This window comes from Ipomoea triloba, chromosome 1, assembly GCF_003576645.1.
Source record: "Ipomoea triloba cultivar NCNSP0323 chromosome 1, ASM357664v1".
Classification (NCBI taxonomy): Eukaryota; Viridiplantae; Streptophyta; class Magnoliopsida; order Solanales; family Convolvulaceae; genus Ipomoea; species Ipomoea triloba.
The window spans coordinates 8,524,036-8,543,786 of NC_044916.1; the positions used below are offsets into that span (position 1 = coordinate 8,524,036).

At 31.8% G+C, this 19,751-nt stretch overlaps 2 protein-coding genes across 2 annotated transcripts; one reads left to right on the forward strand and one right to left on the reverse strand.

Moving 5' to 3' along the window:
- The first annotated feature begins 2,329 nt into the window (after positions 1–2,329).
- Positions 2,330–5,951, forward strand: LOC116002251 (heavy metal-associated isoprenylated plant protein 6). Its single transcript, XM_031242357.1, has 3 exons — positions 2,330–2,424; positions 5,097–5,178; positions 5,459–5,951. Exons 1-3 carry the CDS (start codon positions 2,404–2,406, stop codon positions 5,905–5,907), a joined length of 552 nt encoding a protein of 183 aa, XP_031098217.1. The 5' UTR covers positions 2,330–2,403; the 3' UTR covers positions 5,908–5,951.
- An 8,167-nt stretch (positions 5,952–14,118) lies between these two features.
- Positions 14,119–16,467, reverse strand: LOC116000215 (zinc finger CCHC domain-containing protein 10-like). The gene is made up of 2 exons (XM_031240250.1): positions 16,142–16,467; positions 14,119–15,567 (listed from the first exon to the last, which is right to left on the reverse strand). Exon 2 carries the CDS (start codon positions 15,561–15,563, stop codon positions 14,781–14,783), a length of 783 nt encoding a protein of 260 aa, XP_031096110.1. The 5' UTR covers positions 15,564–15,567; positions 16,142–16,467; the 3' UTR covers positions 14,119–14,780.
- Between the last annotated feature and the right edge of the window lie 3,284 nt (positions 16,468–19,751).

Below are 19,751 nucleotides of genomic sequence, written 5' to 3' on the forward strand. Positions count from 1 at the left end.
TTCTACCATAAAAATTTCAAGTGAAAAAGAGTTACCTTTTGATATTAATATATATGCCTAAAATATTATATTTTGATGTTTGGGGTGTTGATGTTGAGTGTGTTTCTTTTAGCCTGTGCACTTAGAGTGGGAGGTAGTTAGTGAGTTAATGGTGATAAAGTTAGGTAAAGATATTATTATGATGTGTATTGAGGAAATTGTCATATGGAAATGTTGAGATAAAGGTTGTATATGGTGAATCTTGAGAAAGTAGTTGTTGGATGTTTTTGGGTTATGGTTAGGCAATGACCTTACCTATTAGAATTTATATATATTTGGATGTACGATATCCTCAAGTTATGATCTAATGGTGTTGATCATAGTGAAAGTTGTTGAGGACGATAGTTAAGGATGTTGGTTGATTTTAAGTGTGAGATGGACATATGAAGTGTATCCAAAAATGTTTATGAAAACTTACGTTGAAAAACGTATGCTATTTTGATATAAAGGTTGTCAAAACCTTATTGTTTGAGAAAATGATGTTTGAAAATCCTTCAGGGGCTAAAGAGGTAGCCGATTTCAAATATTGGACTCATTGGTGAAATATGTCCAAAAGAAATGATTTGAGTAAGAAAAATTGAAGGAAGAATCATGTTTTCAAAACCGTAGTTTCTAAAGTAAGTTGAGGAGGACCTTGATTGACCCACGGGTGGCTTTAAGTGCCCTTGCCCAGTGGTCGTTATATTGTTAGAGCGAAGTCTATTCGCCGTTATGTCGTCATGTTGGAATAAGGAGAGGTGCCCACGGGAAGGCTTGAGTGCCACTGCCCGGGGTTGGGATAAGGGAGGAACCTACGGGAGGGTTGGAGTGCCATGGCCCGAGGTTGTAGGCCTCACTCTTACTATATGAAACTAAGGAAGTTTTAAAAATGAGTAAAGAGTTACTCTGTAACGTCTTTGAGAAAGAAATGATTTTGTCTTACGAGACGAGTGGATTTTGATTCACTGAACGATATACTATTTTCCAAATGATTATGTTTTCAAACCTTTGTCTACTTTTGAGTGACATCGGATTTCCTTACTTAGCCGTCGCGCTAACTGCACTTCAATGTGTTTCTTATCAGTTGCAGATTAGTGTGGGCCCCTGTAGCCGATGAGCTCGGAATAGAAGGGAAGTACAGGTTGAGGTCTACTCTTTGATGTAGACAGGGATTGTTATTAATGTTATAAGTTTAGCCTGTGCACTTAGAGTGGAGTTTGTCAAAGAGGTGATAGAATTCACTCTAGGTGTGGCGGTAGCACCCGGTTTTCTGTTGATATGATGTAAGCTTCCGCAGCGTTTTATTACGGATTTTGTAATAAATGTAAGAGTTGAAAATTGGGGTGTTACAATGAAGCACATGCATGTTTTAATTTAATATATCAGAGTCAACCTCATACCCAAAGGTCATGGGTTCGAAACTCTGCGTGATTAGTTCTTTTAATTTTTTATTTTTTTTTGTGTTTAATAGTACGCCTAATGTAGTTTCTAAATGTACAAATTTTATATATTATTAATACTAAATTTAATATTATGAAAAATTGCATTAATTAAAAATAACTAGAATCAAGTCTTGTTTATCAAATCAGACAAACAAAATGAGACGGAGGGAGTAGTACATACTTTAATTTGGTGCACATAAGTTGTATTAGCATACTAAGTTGATGAGGTATAGTTTTCAAATAATATACTTGAATTTAAATGTAAAAAAGCAAAAATAAATAAAATAAGTGTACTTATATTCACCCAGCACCTTGTGCTCAATTGATATTTATGTGGCTCTCTTTGAGAGAAGGTCACAGAATCGAACCTTAGTGGTGGGATATTGTCTCTTTGACTACAACGGATAGAGAATATATATTGAACAAATATTACACTTTAGTAGATCAGAGTTTTTTTTTTTTTTTTTTTTTTGGTGCGTCACTTTAGTAGAGTTGATAGTACTAAAAAATAAAAGTTCTGTGAAATTTTGGGATTTATGGAAAAAAAACGGATGGAAAAGAAAAGGTTTGGTTGAACTAACATCAAGCCAGCACATTAAATGGAGAGTACAGTGATTTCAAAAAATTGGAGAGTACAGAGTGAGCAGCATAGACCCCTTGCCTTTTCATCTTCGTCTTGGATCACTCCCACAGTCCCACAACATTGATGATCTCATGACTTTGAACATGTATTAGTCAACTCGACGTGTCGCCATATCATTGGCTACATTTTAGACTATATTTCTTCTCTCTAAACCTAACTTCCATCTCTCATTTCATATTAAATCCAACCCTCTTCTTTCCTTCAATTCCTTCATTGTGATGATCTCTCTTCCCTCACCCCACAATAATCACACAATCTTTAGTGGCCAGTGGCTGTGATTACTTCAGATCTCTGTCAGCCATGGGAGAGGAAGCTGAGAAGGTACTATACATCATCCACTTTCTCACCCTCTCCAATTATTTACACTAAATTCTGCACTAAATTTTAGACAAAAAAATTTTTTAGACAAAAAGAAATATTCTCAGCATATTCTTACACTAAATTTTTTTCAATCTTCAACCCATTACACCAAATTCTGTACCAAATTTTATTCTTCAGTGAAATAATGTGTCTTCTCAATAAATTAAGACTTTGCTTTATAACTTTAAATATTTTAATATAAAATATAATTATAATACAAATATTATTTTAATCCACAATAATATACCATAGAACAACCATTACATTTTATTCTCCGAATTACCATATCGTTCCCACATATGTTTAATCAATGCATCACGAAGCACGTAATGTGCTTCTTTATCTTTGATTTGCACGTTCTACGTCTTTTCTACATGATTGGAGGATTCCAGTATGCTTAAAGTAATTTTAGATTAATTTTGTTAAAATTATGCTTTATTAGTTTCATTTTTCTATGTTCAATATTAGACTTGTTTTAATGTCTTGAGATCTTTCAAATGATATAATTTATTTTTAATAATATAAAATTTATATTTAACAATTTAACAAATATACAAAAATATTAAAACCAAATCAAGTACATAACAATTTATATTTTGGCGTTGCACTGTTCTTCTCCCACCAAATATTTGGTGCAATGCTATGACCTTTGGAGTGAAGTTGCGCCATTTATTTGCCGTTTTGGTGATTTGCAACACCCGTATAAGATGCTCTTAGGCCATCTCCAATCATCTGCACCAAATTCTACACCAAATTCTGCACCAAAAGGAATATTTTCAGCATATTCTTACACCAATTTTTTTCATCTCCAACCCATTACACTAAATTTTATTTATTCAATAAAATAATTTATTTTCTCATAAATTAAGACTTTTTATTATCAATAAATATTTTTTTTCTCATAAATTAAGACTTTTTATTATCAATAAATATTTTATTTCTCATAAATTAAGACTTTTTATTATCAATAAATATTTTAATATAAAATATAATTATAATGCAAATATTATTTAATATTTTAATATAAAATATAATTATAATGCAAATATTATTTTATTCCAAAATAATAAATCATAGAACATCCATTACATTTAATTTTGTTAAAATTATGCTTTATGTACTTTTATTTTTATTTAATCTATATTCCATATTAGTCTTGTTTTAATCGTCTTGTTGAGATCTTTCAAATAATATAATTTATTTTTAATAATATAAAATTTATATTTAACAATTTAACAAAATATAGAAACACATTAAAATACATGAAGGACACAAATGGAATACTATATAAATATAAAGGATAATTTTGGAAAAAAAAGCCACCACCACAATGGCGGAAGGTGAACAGTACATCACCAAATTTGGTGATGAACTGTTCACCTTCCGCCAAAGATTTGCCGAAATGCCGAGCCCGTTGGAGAAGGTTTGCACCATCTATTTTGCTGATTTGGTGATTTGGCGACTCCTTTGGAGATGGTCTTAGACCATCTCTAAAGAAGACACTAAAGGGGGCGTTTGGTTCACGGAATGTTAGATTACATTAGGGAATGTTAGATTGCTGGGAATATTAGATAACTGGGAATGTTAAATTCTTGTGTTTGGTTTAAAATTGAACTAGGTAAATAAGACAACGGAAATATGATAAATTGATTAAAATGCTAAAAGCTCAATATTAGGAATAAGATAAGGGAATGTGAGATTACCTAAGAAATCGGGGTGCATCTCACATTCCCTTCCAATAGTTAAAAACTTTATCGGAAGGCTATGTTACATTCCTTGGGAATCTTACATAACTTGAACCAAACATGGGAATCTTATATTACCAAGCAAATATAACCTTAGTTATCTTATATAACTTGAACCAAACGCCCCCTAAAAGACCATTTTGGTGTAAAAATTTGATTCAACTTTCCTCTAAGGAAGACACCAAATTTTACACCAAAATGGTGTAAATGAATAGTTACACCAAATATGGTGTAACACTATTCATTTACACCATTTTGGTGTAGAACTTTTTAAAATCTTTTTGTCAATTGTTTTCTTTTTAAAATATATATATATATATATATATATATATATATATATATAATTCAAAATAAATTATAAAAATTTAAAGATTTCATTGAAAAGTTTAAAACGAGATCAATATCGACTATAAAATAATTAAAAATTAAAATACATAAAAAAAAACATAAAATCTATTTTAAAATATTATTATTTATATCAAAATTATATTTTATATTAAAATAATTAAAGTAAACAAAATTAAAGTTTTAAATTATAAGAAGACAAATTATTTTAGTGTATGAATAGAATTTGGTATAAATGAATTGGAGATGAAATAAAATTTGGTGCAAATGGATTGGAGATGAAATAAAATTTGGTGCAAATGGATTGGAGATGAAATAAAATTTAGTGTAAGAATATGTTGGAAATATATTCCTTTTGTGTAAAATTTGGTGTTTTGGATTGGTGATGAACGTACTCTTTTATCTAATTTATTTCCATGAAGAAGAGATTATGATCATAAACCTTGATCGATTTTCTAGATTATATTATTCTTCGTGAGCATAAAATTCGTGCCTCTAATGTATAGTAACTAAATCAGTTTCTGTAATTTGAAATGGTAACAGACGACGCTTATGATCCTAAACGTTGATCTTCAATGCTCCAGCTGCTACAAGAAGGTGAAGAAAGTAATTTGCAAGTTTCCGCGTGAGTTGTATTTCCAAATCAATCATTTTCTCTCTTAATTTGTTTAATTTCTATGCATTGTGACTATCTAATTTCCTCAAATTATTGAGATTATAAATTCTGAAAATAATTTTTTTCTATATACATAAAACATTTTAAATTATTTTCATCATCATCATCAGAATTGTTCATAATGAAGAAGTCTACGGAAAGGATATACTAATGGTGATGGGATAGTTTAATATTTTTTATGACGATTTTTATTTTTATTTGGGTTTGTTTTAATATGGAGAAAATACAGAAATTAAAGACCGGAAATTTGATGAAAAGGCAAATAAGGTGTTCATCACTGTGGTGTGTTGTAGCCCTGAGAAAATCCGTGACAAATTGTGCTATAAGGGATGCGGGGTAATCAAGAGTATTGAGATTGTTCCGCCACCAAATGTTGAGAAGTCGAAGCCAACTCGTAATAAGTCGAAAGAGCCTGTGAAGCTTGAAACACCAAAGCCTAAGATCCAGGAATCCGAACCAGCTGCGCAGCCACCCTATAGGTTTTGTTCTGAAGGGATACCCGGTGGACCACCGCCGCCACCTCCGCCGCCGCAGCCATGTTATGAGCCTTTTTTCGGGTGTCGATGTGGGCAGTACAGATGTTATTATGGATGCAGATGTGTGTGTTATTATGGATGCAGATGTGGGTGTAATAACTACTATTGTGACTTAGACAATAGTTCTTGCTCAATCATGTAATAGCCCTTTGTTTTCAAAAATAAAAAATAAAAAATAAAAAATCATGTAATAGCCCCGCCCCACCCAGCCCGGCCCGTCATTATCACATCATATATCATGGTTTACGAAGCATGATCTTGGCTCTTGAATCTTGATGGGACGGACATCTTGCATAATTGCACAATTATCTAACGCTAAGCTAGCGTTGGAATTATATGGGAGTTCTTTTCCCAAAACATAGAAAATAATAATTAATAGTATATAGTACCATGTTATTAAATCTGTTAAATAGAATAAAGTTAGCGGCCAGAATTATAGTTGCTAGACTATGTTGCTCTTCGAGTCTTCGACTTCCACATTACGTGTAATTTTCTCTTTTCAATGAATGAATAAGGCTATTGTGCTTGGTCATTTAAAAATGAAATTCTGTTAATTATCTTTCTAAAACAACTTGTTATATTCATTGATTGATGTGACATTATTTATAAGTTTTGTTTTTTTTTTTATTTGAAAAAATGACATATTTCGTCCAGAGTTATATTCATATTGACGACTTAATCTCTCAGTTATTATTGTATCCATTTTGTACCCGACCCCTTAGTTATGAACGAAGTGACGTGTTTGATTCATGACGTTAGGTTTCTATTTCAACCTAATTTCTCGGGTTGCGTTTATGAAAACTCACAAAGCGAATAACATGAGATTTTTAGTATATAAAAATTCTTTCATGAACTCTATAGTAACTTATTAGTCAAGTATGGTATATCATGGCTACATATGAAAATTATATATATATATATATATATATATATATATATATATATATATATATATATATATATATCCATCATCAGACACTCCCTCTTTTGTCCTCTTAAAAATCAAAGTAATGAAGGAAGAGTCTGGGTCACATATAAGGAACATTAGACTCAATTATGAAAGTTATAAAGGATTTTAGAATTCTCATAAGTCTCTGGGTTCCTTACTGTAACACCCCCAAATTTTTAACATGGAAATCAATAAATAAAAGGAAAATATTGATATTATTTGGTTTTCAATAGAGTTCAAATGCGGAAGCTAAAACATCAACCAAATATAGGGGCGTCATGCTATGTCTAGGCCAAACTAAGACCCAAATACTCAGGCAACTAAATAACAATTCGCAATCCAAAAAGTCAAACACAAGTCTAGAGTCGTTATACAAACCTAAAGTCACAAGTCATAACTACAAAATCTACTAAGTTCTTTCTAAGGTAAAAGAGTAGCACTAAACCAATGAAACTATGCAGTGCTCTCACGACGTCTACTCCACACTTGAAAATAGTTAAAATGTTAGCGAACAATGCTAATTAAATTCTCACTCCACCACGTAAAGTACTTATATAGTTTCAAAATAGTTTTCCAAAGTAGTTATTGACACATAAGTGCCACTCACACTCAGCTCACTATAAACTCTATGGAAAGGTTTTAAAAGGTGATATACGCATACAAAAGACAATACGTGTAGTAGAAAGAGAACTCACACCAATGAATCATTTTGAAACAAGACTCAAACTTTAGAAGGTGACAGGGTTACTCACATTAACTCAACTAAGATCAATATAATAAAGATAATACTCCGATAATCCAAAATACAGTATTCTCAATATCCCATCGTTGTTCAAATTAAATGTGTATACAGTCATAATTAGGAGGAATATATCACACAATATATCAATAGGTTTCCAAATCATATCATAGTCACATAAGTGATCCAAAATCTCTTTTCAAATATTAACATATCATAATAATATACGAGTGGAGGTATCCATATCAAATCAAAATATCAAGCAAGGAACAAGTATGGAGGAGTCAAGTCTCAACTATCAATCCAATACCAACATCAATATCAACATAGTGGAAACAGATCCAGAACCATAAGTGTGCACACCCCCTATTGAAATTTCGAGCCCAATGAGTAGTTACTAGCTTCTAGCAGCCAAAGGTATGCTTCTACCATGTTACTCAATCAAATAATCATTATCAAGGCAACTCAAAGCTTCCCACACTACCGGATCAAGCCACAATGGTTGATTAGAGCTTCCCTCACAACCGACTTGTCCAAAGCTTCCCCACTACTACACCCATTGCAGACACAGCCAGAGGCTCGCCAATAGCCAATCAATCACATAGAGTCACAACTCAACCTCCAACACATGCTAAACAATAAGATAACATCTAAAACAATTTATTTCAAAACATACATATCCTACAAAGCATTTAAAGTATATAGTATTCTCATAATTATATTAGATAACCTCCAAAACAATACATAATGCACATTTCAATAAGTTAACCCTATCTCAAATGATAAGGTATCAAAGTATAAGACTATTCAAGGTATAGATGTGTACATAGTTGAAGCTTGTTTTGAGCATTTTGGGTGGCCGTTTCGCACCTGCTCTGCAATTATTTAAGCTTGTTTTGAGCATTTTGAACTCGGTTTTGACCCATGGTTGAACCCAAGATACTCCCATTCACTTCCTTTCATATTTTTAGGTTAGATTAGGCTTAGATCTATGTTTTTTTTAAAACACTTTTGGAGCTTTTAATCGTGCATTTGAAGCTTGGATTTCAATATTCTACCACCCATTTTAAGAGAGAAGCTTTCTTTCCCTTATCTCTTTTCTTTTGCAAGATTTATTTCTTGTGATTTTGTGTTCTTTATGCTATTTAATCATGAGTAGTTAGTTTATGGGCTTGAGTTAGGGTTGTATTATCTATTTTGATGCTTAAGTTGTGGTTATTGTGAAAAAAGGGAAGAACCCCAACCTAGGGTTCATGTGTTTGAGTTGTGTCTTTAATCTATCTTGCAATAGTTGATGCGTAGCAATTGTTGTTTGTGTTTGGAAAGTCTCTCATCTCAATGGGAATTGGATGGAAGACTTGAGCCTTCCCAATCTCGAACTCAATTTCCATTCTATGGAAATAGGGGTAGATTAGGGTTTAAATAGCTTTTGTTCTTCAAGAACTTGGGTTGATACACCATGGGAATGGAGCAACCTTTGTTATAATCCTTATGGAAACTTGGATTTATTAGTGCTAGCCTCTAGAACCTAGGTAAAATGTTCTTCCCCCAAACTTAAGTGTTAAAGAATCTAGATGGTAATGCCCCTAACTTGAGTCCTATTTCTTTATTTTTTATTTATCTATTTTTTATATGTGTTTGTTCTACCTTGTTGCCGTTTTCTTAGCTTCTTGTTGATTTTCTTGTGCTAGTGCCTAGTTTTGTGATTGCATATTGTGTGCCATAACACTCAATCCTCAGCGAAACGACATTTCACACCCGTACACTCACCATCACTCATTTTTGCTACATGTCACCACCAAAATGCATGAAAATACTCATGATTGCTTCTAAAGCTTTCCAAACCAAATTCCTTGCAAAATAATACAATTTAGTCATAATCTCATGAAATTTGGAATGATCTATAAGCAAAATGGCTTAGGGAAAGGGGAGAAAATATAGAAAAATAAGCACTTATCAAATATTGAAATGTTTTTGGAGTTGGAACCTTGAAATAAGAGGCTGAGAAGTGGAAAATAATGTTGCAAATTAAAAGTGGTTGCAATATAAGAAGGAGATTAGATGTGAATTTCCTACTTTACTCATTCAATAATATGGTGTTTTTTGGGTTTTCCGTCAAGTTGAGACGGAAACCTAACGCCAGGGACCCAACTTGCCACTTCGCTCATAACTGAGGGGTAGTAAAAAATGAAAATGACTATAACTGATGGATTGAGTCGGAACTTTGGTATAACTAAATAACCTAAGATGCAATTTTTTCTTTTTATTTTATATAAAAAAAAATAACTCTTTGTATTAAGGTGTCATAAAATGTCACTCTTAAAGATTGAGTAAAACATTTTGTAGCCCACATGATTAAATTAGTTTGTTACTCAGGTAGTCATGTGTTATATTGATGAGGGTGAGGACTAGGATCTAGTTCTAATAGTCGCAATATGAGAGTTTCACTTAATGTGGTAGGTTCCTTTTGGATACTAGGCATTAATTCTCCCATCTAAGAGATCACTGAGTCACCATAATTTACTCATTCACAATCTTATTGACTCGAAGTGTAAAGACAATGGGGGCTAGGGACTTCGCTTTTAGAGGGTGAGAAAAACATTTTGTAAACAAGTTTTTCTTTTATCCTAATAGGGATAATCACACTTTGTCTCTCAGTTGTTCTGTTATTAAGAAATTTAGTCACTTTTTAAAATTGTAATATGTGGTCCTCAATTCTTTTACCATGCTATAAATTTAGTCATTCAAAGTATTAAATAGTTAATTTTTTTTAAAACATTAAATAGTTAATTTAGTCCCTCTAGTTTTTGAAATGAAAGTTGATCCAAGTAATCAATTGAGATCGAGACTAAATTGACTATTTTACACCTTGAAGAACTAGATTTAGAATATACGGAGTAGTAAAATAATTGAGGACTATATTGACTAATAAAGTTAAAACTTGAGGAACTAGTTAAATTGCATAATAGTCAATAATTAAGAGATTAAAAGTGTGACTATCCCTATTTAAAATGAGATACTCCATTTTGCATGTCTTGTTTACTATTCATTGATCAAGCCAATTCTTTCTTCTTTGTTTATTTTATTTTGTATTTTTAAATTATTTTTAAATGTAATTTTGTGTTTAATAGTACTTTTAATGTAGTTTTTAAATATATAAACTTTACACCTTCTGTCTTATTTTATGTTTCTGGTTCAGTTAACGATGTTTAACTGAAGTTATTTTCAATTCAATTTTTTCATAATGTTAAGTTTAGTATTAGTATACAAAATTTCTATATTTAGAAACTATACCAAAAGTACAATTTAATACAAAAAAAATCAAATTTGAAAATAAGTAAAAAATACTAAACAAAGAAAAAAGAGTTAGTTAGTTTGACCAATAAATAGTAAATATATAAGGTGAAAATTGAATTGCAACTTTTGTAATCAAAGAAATTTGGGGGAAAGTTGTAAAATTAATGGAGGAATGAAAAATCTTGTCATCTTCAATGGTGGTGCGAGATTTGTTGAAAAAACTGATAAGTTTTAGGTAAGATATATAGAAAGAGACGTGAAGCTGGAATGTTGGCTTAATTGCAGATTTTTTTTTTTTATTTCTTTAGCTGTTAGGTCAAATATAGATATTGGGCTCTCTAAAATTGAGATCATTTGTTATTGGGCATTATGCACGGACCAAAAATCAGCCCTAAAAAATAATACTACTCACCTCTAAAATATTTTCCTTCTTGACATGACATTGTTTGATTGATTATTTTACTTTTTCTTTTATTAAAAGTTAGTGAGAACAGCCAATTTGTGGTACTCAATAAGTATACGCAAATTATATGGTGAACCATGGTCCACAATCCATGATCATGACTGATATTGTAGTTGTGTTGAACAGATACTGCAGTTGTGTTGAAAAAATACTGTAGTTGTATTGAAAGGAAACTGCAGTTGCGCGGGACAGAGGTCGTTCATCCGTTCAACACAATTGCAGTATCCGTTCAACACAACTGCAGTATCAGTTCAACACAACTGCAGTATCCATTCAACACAACTGCAGTTTCAGACGGATGAAACGGCCTCTGTTCCGCGCAACTACAGTTCCCTTTCAACACAAATGCAGTATCCGTTCAACACAACTGCAGTATCAGACATGACCCATGGTCTACAATGCAATGTGGACCATGGTCCACATTGTGGACCATGGTCCACAGTATAACGACTGATAAGTATAAGTCATGGAGGGAATTTAAGAGGGAAAGATTAAGGGAAGAAAAGTTTTCCATAATTTTATTTGCGCAACTTACTAATGGTGCTGGATGGTTTGGTTTAATGGTTTCTTATTTCTTAATACAGCAATTAATCATTACCCTTGGAATTTAATATACTCCGTACTTGTGGAAGATAAGAAAATGATGGCAAATTGAGAATGTTAGAGTTGTTAATTTAAGTGGGATGGTGCCAAACTGGATGCTTTAACAGTAATTATGCCGGTTAATCATTACACTTATTATTACTTCAATGAAAAAACATTATCATCATTTCTGTCCCTTGTTACCGGGACTCAATTCAGTTCGTTTTTATACTGGCAACACTAACAGGGTTAATATTACATCATAAATCTAGATTTATTAAAGTAACTAGTTTTTTCATACCCAATGTTTGAAACTTAATAAATAAATAAAAGTATCTGAATACAAGAAGCTAAGATAAAAGATGTTCATTACAATTTACATCAAAATAAATGTTTACACATATTTAAAAGCAATAGTCAAAATACTTACTGTAGTAGATGAGAAAATAGGAAATAGATACCACTTTTCTTATGGAATTACACAGTCTTCTTAATGCGCTTTTGGCTAGTTTTGCTATTGGCTTCATCTTGGTTGAAAGTCAACTTCTTTTTTATTGAATGTGCCTCACTTGCAATTGGGATCTTAGTTGCATTATGTAATCTTAATTTTTCAAGCGCTTGGTGATATTTTGAAATAATAATTTTTTGTTCTACAAGATTCATAGGTACATACTAAGATGATTGAACATAAATGCCCATGTCAAAGTATTGATACAAATAATAATTATTATTAAAAAAAGATCTCTAGTGTTTGATTACAAGATTAAATTTTGACTTAATAGCTAATTTAGTCCTCAATTATAATAACTTTTCTCGTTTTAGTCCTAAACGTCTTTTTATGTTTAATTAGGTCTGGACTTCGATGATTTTACCAAATTGAGTCCTTTGTTAAGATAGTTTGGTAATTTCCCCTATAGTATGTAATACTTAATTTAGTTCTCAACTATAGTGGTTTTACCAAATTTAGCCATCAACTATAATGATTTTTTTTTTTTTCAATTTAGTCATTGACTATAGTAGATTTTCTCGATTTAGTCCTCAATTCTAATAGCCGAAGACTCAATTAGGTAAAACCATTAAAGTTTAGGACCAAATTAAGTTCAAAAGGATGTTCAGGACTAAATCGAGAAAAAAAAATCATTATAGTTGAGGATGAAATTGGGTATTATTAAATTTTTGTAGAAGGTTCATACATAATACATGTTGTTCCTTTACCATAACTTGTTCACTAGATAATGAGAATAATTTTTCTACACATTGTCCATGCCACAATATGTCTAATTTCGTCAATAATTTCCACATATATTTTGCAACTACATCATTATCAAGTTCATATTTATGAAATTAGTATGAATCAATAGAGTACATGAATTGTATTTTTTTTAATTAAATTTATACCAACCTTAGAGTACTTACTATTTTGCCTTATCATCACTACAATGCATGCAGTCAAATTGCTTGTCACTTTGTGCATAAACCCTTTTTAAACAATGACTACATTTGATATACCAAATATTTTTGTTCTCAAGTTTAAAGTTGGTTTTGCCTTTAACCCAAGGAGAAATTGGTTTATTGATCGATTACTTACATTTTGATCTTCAAGCACGGGGAGTATAAACATTTTTCCCGTGTTCCAACAGAAGAGTCCTTTGGTTTTCATTATGTAGAATCCTCAGTAGATAGTGTAACTTTGTATGTTATTCTATAATATCAGTGTCATAATATACTGATGTTTATTATAGAATAATGGTGTAGTTTGAATTTTATAAAGACTCGATATTAGAATTATAATAATACATTAGCCAATAGGTGAGGTGATAAGTGTTAATAAGTGCTTGGAGTTACGTTTGTCCTTACTGTACTAGAGTTGGGATATTCACAGGAAAGACATAATATAATTGTTAGGAATAATCATTCATAGATTTTAATGATGCTAACTAATTGTATTAGATATAGTAAACCCCTCAAACTCTCATTATTGTAAAATTGTAATTCTGTCTTGGGATGATCTCACTCGGAAGAAGACTAGTTGGAAGAAGATGATTCGGAAGGAGTGCACTTGGAAAAAGAAAAATCAGAAGAAAGCATATTAGGAAGAAGTAGTCAGATAAGTATATGTGGCTCAACTTATTTAATTAAGTGGATGGGTGTTTAATAATCTATTTGCATACACGACTTGTCAAAATACCAACGAATAATATTTCAATGCAAAAAGAATATATCAATCTTGAGAGGAGTTCATACGAGGAAGGATAAAAAGAGTTTGTTAGTTACTTTTAAGTTGTCTAACACATATAAGCCTATAGTAGAGACAAATTTGTGATAAACAACAATAAACTTTTTGCACTAAAGTGTGCTTATTACACAAATAGGGAAACAGTTTTCACCCTATGGATCATGGCACCACAAATCAAGAATTTGGCAACACAAATTTAGGGATTGTGCAGCTTTTGGATGACTACCACTTGTTGAGCGAAAACATGAAATTTTGAATTTCAAAACTAGCCCTCAACTCTCTCCGTCTATAAAAGGAGAACCTCGCTTTGAACAAGATGCTGACTTAATGAATTCTTGAGATTACAAGAGAGAAAAAGCTTTCAAGCTATAATAAGCATTCTAAGCAAAAAGAATCATCCAGATTCTTCAATCCAAACCCAAACTCAACCATCATTTCTCTGAAAGGCATTGGAAGATCAGATCATCTAGGAAGGTGACTTTGGGGTCGACCCTTGGTGTAGATTGATCAAACAGTGAGGACTTTGCAAATTCTTACGGAGTAACCAAACACAACTAAAATATAATTGATCTATCCAAACTAAATGCGGGATAAAATAGAAACAATCGTCTTTGAAATCCTGGAATTCTTGCAAACAAGCATACTGCCTAAGGTTAAAATGTAGGGTAGACCTGGGAAAGTCGTTTGCTGTCACATTTATTTCAAGTCATTATCCGACATATGCTGAACCGTCTCTCTGCTTCACTGCCTCAGCGCTTCCTACTCTGCCTCCTGCTGCTCTTCTTTCTGCTAGAGCGACCCTCGGAATCTGATTCTGAATCTGAGGATGAATCAGAGGACTCAGATGTTGAGCTATACCTCCGGTGTCTTCTTTTCCTCTGCTGCAACTTCTTCTTCTTCTTCCTCCTCCGCCTCCTCCTCTCTTCCTCTGAGTCAGTTGAAGAATAACTTGTCTCACTCCCCCCAGAAGAAGAATCGGTCCCTGCACCACTATCAGATTCGAAAACAGAAGCCTCACTGTCACTACCAGACTCGGTATCTGATTTGTGCTTTCTCTTACTCTTCTTCACTTTTTCTTCATTCTTCCCATCCTTCTCAATGTCTGGGCTCTCTAAATCATAAGAAATTGATACCTTCATTCTCAGTTTTGGGTTTTTCAGTTGCTGGGTACGAGATGGTCGTGAGATGTAAACCCTCTCATTCTTGCACTCGTATGTCCAGTGACCAGTCTGGAAACACTTTTGACATTGAGAAGCTGAACCAATCGAGGTCATTGAAGTCTTAAGGTCTTTCCGCTCACCCAACCTCACCTGCTTCTCGGTACTCATCAAGTACATCTGCCTCTTTGCTTCTTTTCTTTCTTGCCATCGGCTCGGCCCTTCCTCCTTCTGCCCATATGCATTCACATTCCGAGCTGCAGCAGCAGCCGCACGTTCAGCTTGAGCACGACTAAGACCCTTCGCAGCTGATAGCGCTGCTGCTTTAATTCTTTCTGCCGCATCTTGAGCACCATCTTCATTCTTAGAAGACATGTTTCTGCATCCAAAACCAATATTTAATCACCAATGTAATAATATAATTCAAAACAATATCCAAATCACAAGTGAATTTAGTACACAAGATTTCTCAATACAAAGGTACAACTAATAACAAAATTAAAAAGTGACTCCATAGCACCATGGTGAGCATAGAATCATAACATTTAACAAAACAATTTAACCAACATGAAGCTCAGTAGATATATAAATATGTTTCAGGGTTTAGGGGCACAATTTAAGAATATTAATACCAGTGATAGTAAATAAAACAATTATATTCTAGGATAGTATCTAATCCATTGTTATCAACACATTGGCTGCAAGGCATGCAAATGAGAGAGATAGATGCATATAGCATAGTTACTCATAATTAAGCCAATAATACATTTAGGTTTCACTCATCCCTGTAAATCCCCTTTAAATCATGACCACCAAGTCACCAACGAACATCAGCACTCAAATGCTAAAAGAGGACTAGGGCTAATTGTTAATATATTGTTTTTAGTTTACACGGCCGTGTCGAAGGTTGGAAGCCATCACGATGTAGAATCAAATCAATCAAGAAAACCTACCAGATTCGCAGATTCGCAGGGGAGGGCGGGATGCGGAATCTTCGTCGTCGACTACTACTCGCAGATTCGCGGGTGAGGGCGGGAGGCGGCGTCGTAGGCTGCTGCTTGCAGATTCGCGGGGTAGGGCGGGGGGCCTTGGCTTCGTCGTCGGCTGCTGCTGGTCCCAGATTCGCAGGGAGGGCCGGGAGCCTTGGGGTCGTCGTCCGCTGCTGCTGCTCGTCGCCGGCCTTGGCTTCGTCGTCGGATATTCGGATTCGTGGATTCGGCGTCGGCGAAGTGACGGAGTCTAGATTTTAGATTTTAGTAACTTAGGAATTTGAAGTTCGAATTTTAATTGTGAAGGGTTAGCTGACTTAGCTCAATAAATTATGCGGAGTAATAGAAAAAATGATGGTTAAATTATTAAATTAAATAGATAGTTCAGATTGTTTAGATATATATTTGTTTTTGAAATTTTTTAATTTGTTTTTAATTATATAATTATTCGTTAAATTTTTAAAGTAGTTGTCCATTCTATTGCTCTTATTAACTTAAAGAAATTAGTAGTTACAACAAAAAATAATATATATGCATTTTTTAATTTATAATTCGATTTCTACAATGTCTTTATTCAAAAAAATATTCATTATGAAAAAATTTAAAAAGAGATATAATTTCATTAGTTAAATTGTCTATATTTTCTGCAATGCAAAGATTCTTTACTTTCAAATTTATTAATTAATTATATTGACTACACTGTTCAATGTTTTCTCTTTACAGTATTTTGTAATCAACTATCAAAATTATATTACAAAATAAATTAAATAATGTTATATATTTATTTACCAAGTAGTATGATAATAACATGGAAAAGTTTTTTTTAAAAAATAGTTTGAAGTCAATCATATTAACTACTTAGAGAGGATTTGTGGACAAAGAAACATTCACATAACCAAAAAAAATTTATTTAAAATTCATTATTAAAAATGTCGTCGATGTAGGGCAACAGAACATTGTGATAATACACTTCATGCATTGAAAAGATACTGAGACTACAACATTGCAATAACCAATCTTTCAAATTCAGAAAATGAAGGAATTTCAAAAATAGCTACCGTTGCAGCATTCATTAATCTTATATGTAAAATACTTATTGTGCATTCTTTAAATATACTAGTATTTTCGCTCGTGCGTTGCACGGATTGGATTTGTTATAATATTTTAAGAATATTTGGATCGATATACAATTATATAAATTATAACATTTAATATTATATAGTGCAATTGATGAAATTGGTTGGATCGATTCTCTTTTTTGATATTTTTCTTGCTTGAATTAGAGCAAATAATTGTCCAATTACTCAATGCGGTGCACGAATAAATTTTTTATTATATATTTAGATAATAAAAATAAAGATGAAATTATAAAAAAAATTCTAATATATAAATGTAACCTATACATTTATTTTATTATAAGATTAGTGCAAAAGTATTACTCAGTTAATTGAATAATATATGACTTGTTTGTCAACAATTATCTTAAAAAGATCGATATGTAATATGACTTATTTAATTATATTATTACTAAAATAAATATGAGAAAATGAGAAATAATTTAATTATATTTATTATAAAAATAAATTCAACAATCAATGTTTAGCTTAATTACCATAATGGCAAGACCTTATGGTCTAATAGCACTTGGTTGCACTCTCATATGGAAGGAGAAGGGGGTGGGTTTGAATTTCAGTGGAGGCAATGTTGACTTTTTGTGATTCAATAGGTTGAGAAAGTAATTATGAACAGATATTACACTAATATACGTGCAATTATACTTTTATACCTTAAGTATATTCAATTCATTTTCACCATATCGCATTTAGTTTTTTTCTTCCTCCATATTTAAATGATTAATTTTAATTATTATAAAAAATCTAACGAGCCATGTTTAGTTAATTTTTTTTAATGTTTTAAATAATTTTCAGTCAATTAGTAGTATCCTTTCTCTTTGTCAATTTGCCTAATTTATGTTTCCTTTTCTATTAGGATCTTTTTATATTTTCAATCAATTAGTAAAATCAGTTTTCTTTTCCATTTTATCTTTACTATTACTATTGTTTGGCAGAAATTTCACAAAGGATGATTTTATTTTTATTGATAGTAGTATAGATATAGAAGTATAGATAATTAGTTGAATTATTATTATTGGTGTAAATAATAATTAATAAATTATTTTTTTTTCTTATAAAATTATGCAGATTTTGTTTTCATTATTCTCACAACTATAATGGTTTAATTATTATGAGAATTTAGCAAATAAAATCTTGTTACCATTTAAACGTTATTAATTTTTTTATTAATTAATTAATAACTAGCAGCGTATGCTCTCCTTGGGATCCAATGCTAGTATTGTTTCTTCAGTCTCTATTAATGCATGGGAACCTCCTCCGCATGGAATGTTGAAATGCAATATTGACGCAGAGATTATGGATGGTCACGTTGGGGCTGGTGCGGTTCTTCGTGACCATAGTGGGAGATTTATGGCAGCTTTTGTGACTCGTTTACTTTGTGCTCCGGATCCCTATCTTGCTGAAACCATGGTTGTTAAAGAAGCGTTGTCTTGGCTCAAGAGGCGTGGTGCGAATCATATTATCATCGAGACAGATTGCTTGAATTTTTGCTCATCTTTTAATTCTTCGTTTAACGACTTTTCTTATGCTGGTCTACTTATTAAGCAATGCCATTCGATTGCTAGAGACATTGAGGACGTTGTTGTCCGCCATGTCAAAAGGTCAGTTAATCATGTAGCTCATGTGCTTACACGGGCAACTGGTTCTACTCCTGTCCTTGGTGTCTGGGACTTTGTCCCTCCAGATTGTATTTCGAATATGATTTAATGAAGTTTCTTTTTTTCAAAAAAAAAAAATTTATACTATTAATAAAAACAAAATCTTCAATTTTAACTTCCCACCCAAAACACTCCAATAGTATTAAGGTTTGCATAATATTGTAAAATATTGTAATACAATTCATATTCGTACTACAATTGTACATTAAAATATGGTAATACAATTGCTGATAAAATATATTTTTCCCTACTTTACTATTTGTAATAAAATTCTAGATTAAAATTTCTAATCGTATTAATACATTACATATATTTCTTGCAACGTAATATATATTATAAATAAAAACAAAATCCTCAATTTTAACTTTCTGCCGAAAACACTCATATACAATTAAGGTTTGCGTAATATTGTAAAATACGGTAATAAAATTCCTATTCGTACTACAATTGTATATTAAAATATGGTAATACAATTGCTAATAAAATATATTCTTTCCTATTTTACTACTCGTAATACAATTCTATATTAAAATTACTAATCGTAATAATACAGTACGTACATATATTTCCTACAACATAATATATACTATTAATAAAAACAAAATCGTCAATTTTAACTTCATGCCCAAAACACTCCTATACAATTTTGATTTGCATAGTAATAATAATAATAATAATAATAATAATAATAAGGATCAGGAATCCAAGCAGCCATACTATTCATAAAAATTACTAATTAATGTAATGGATATGAATATAATGAAATTGTAAAAAAAAAAAGTT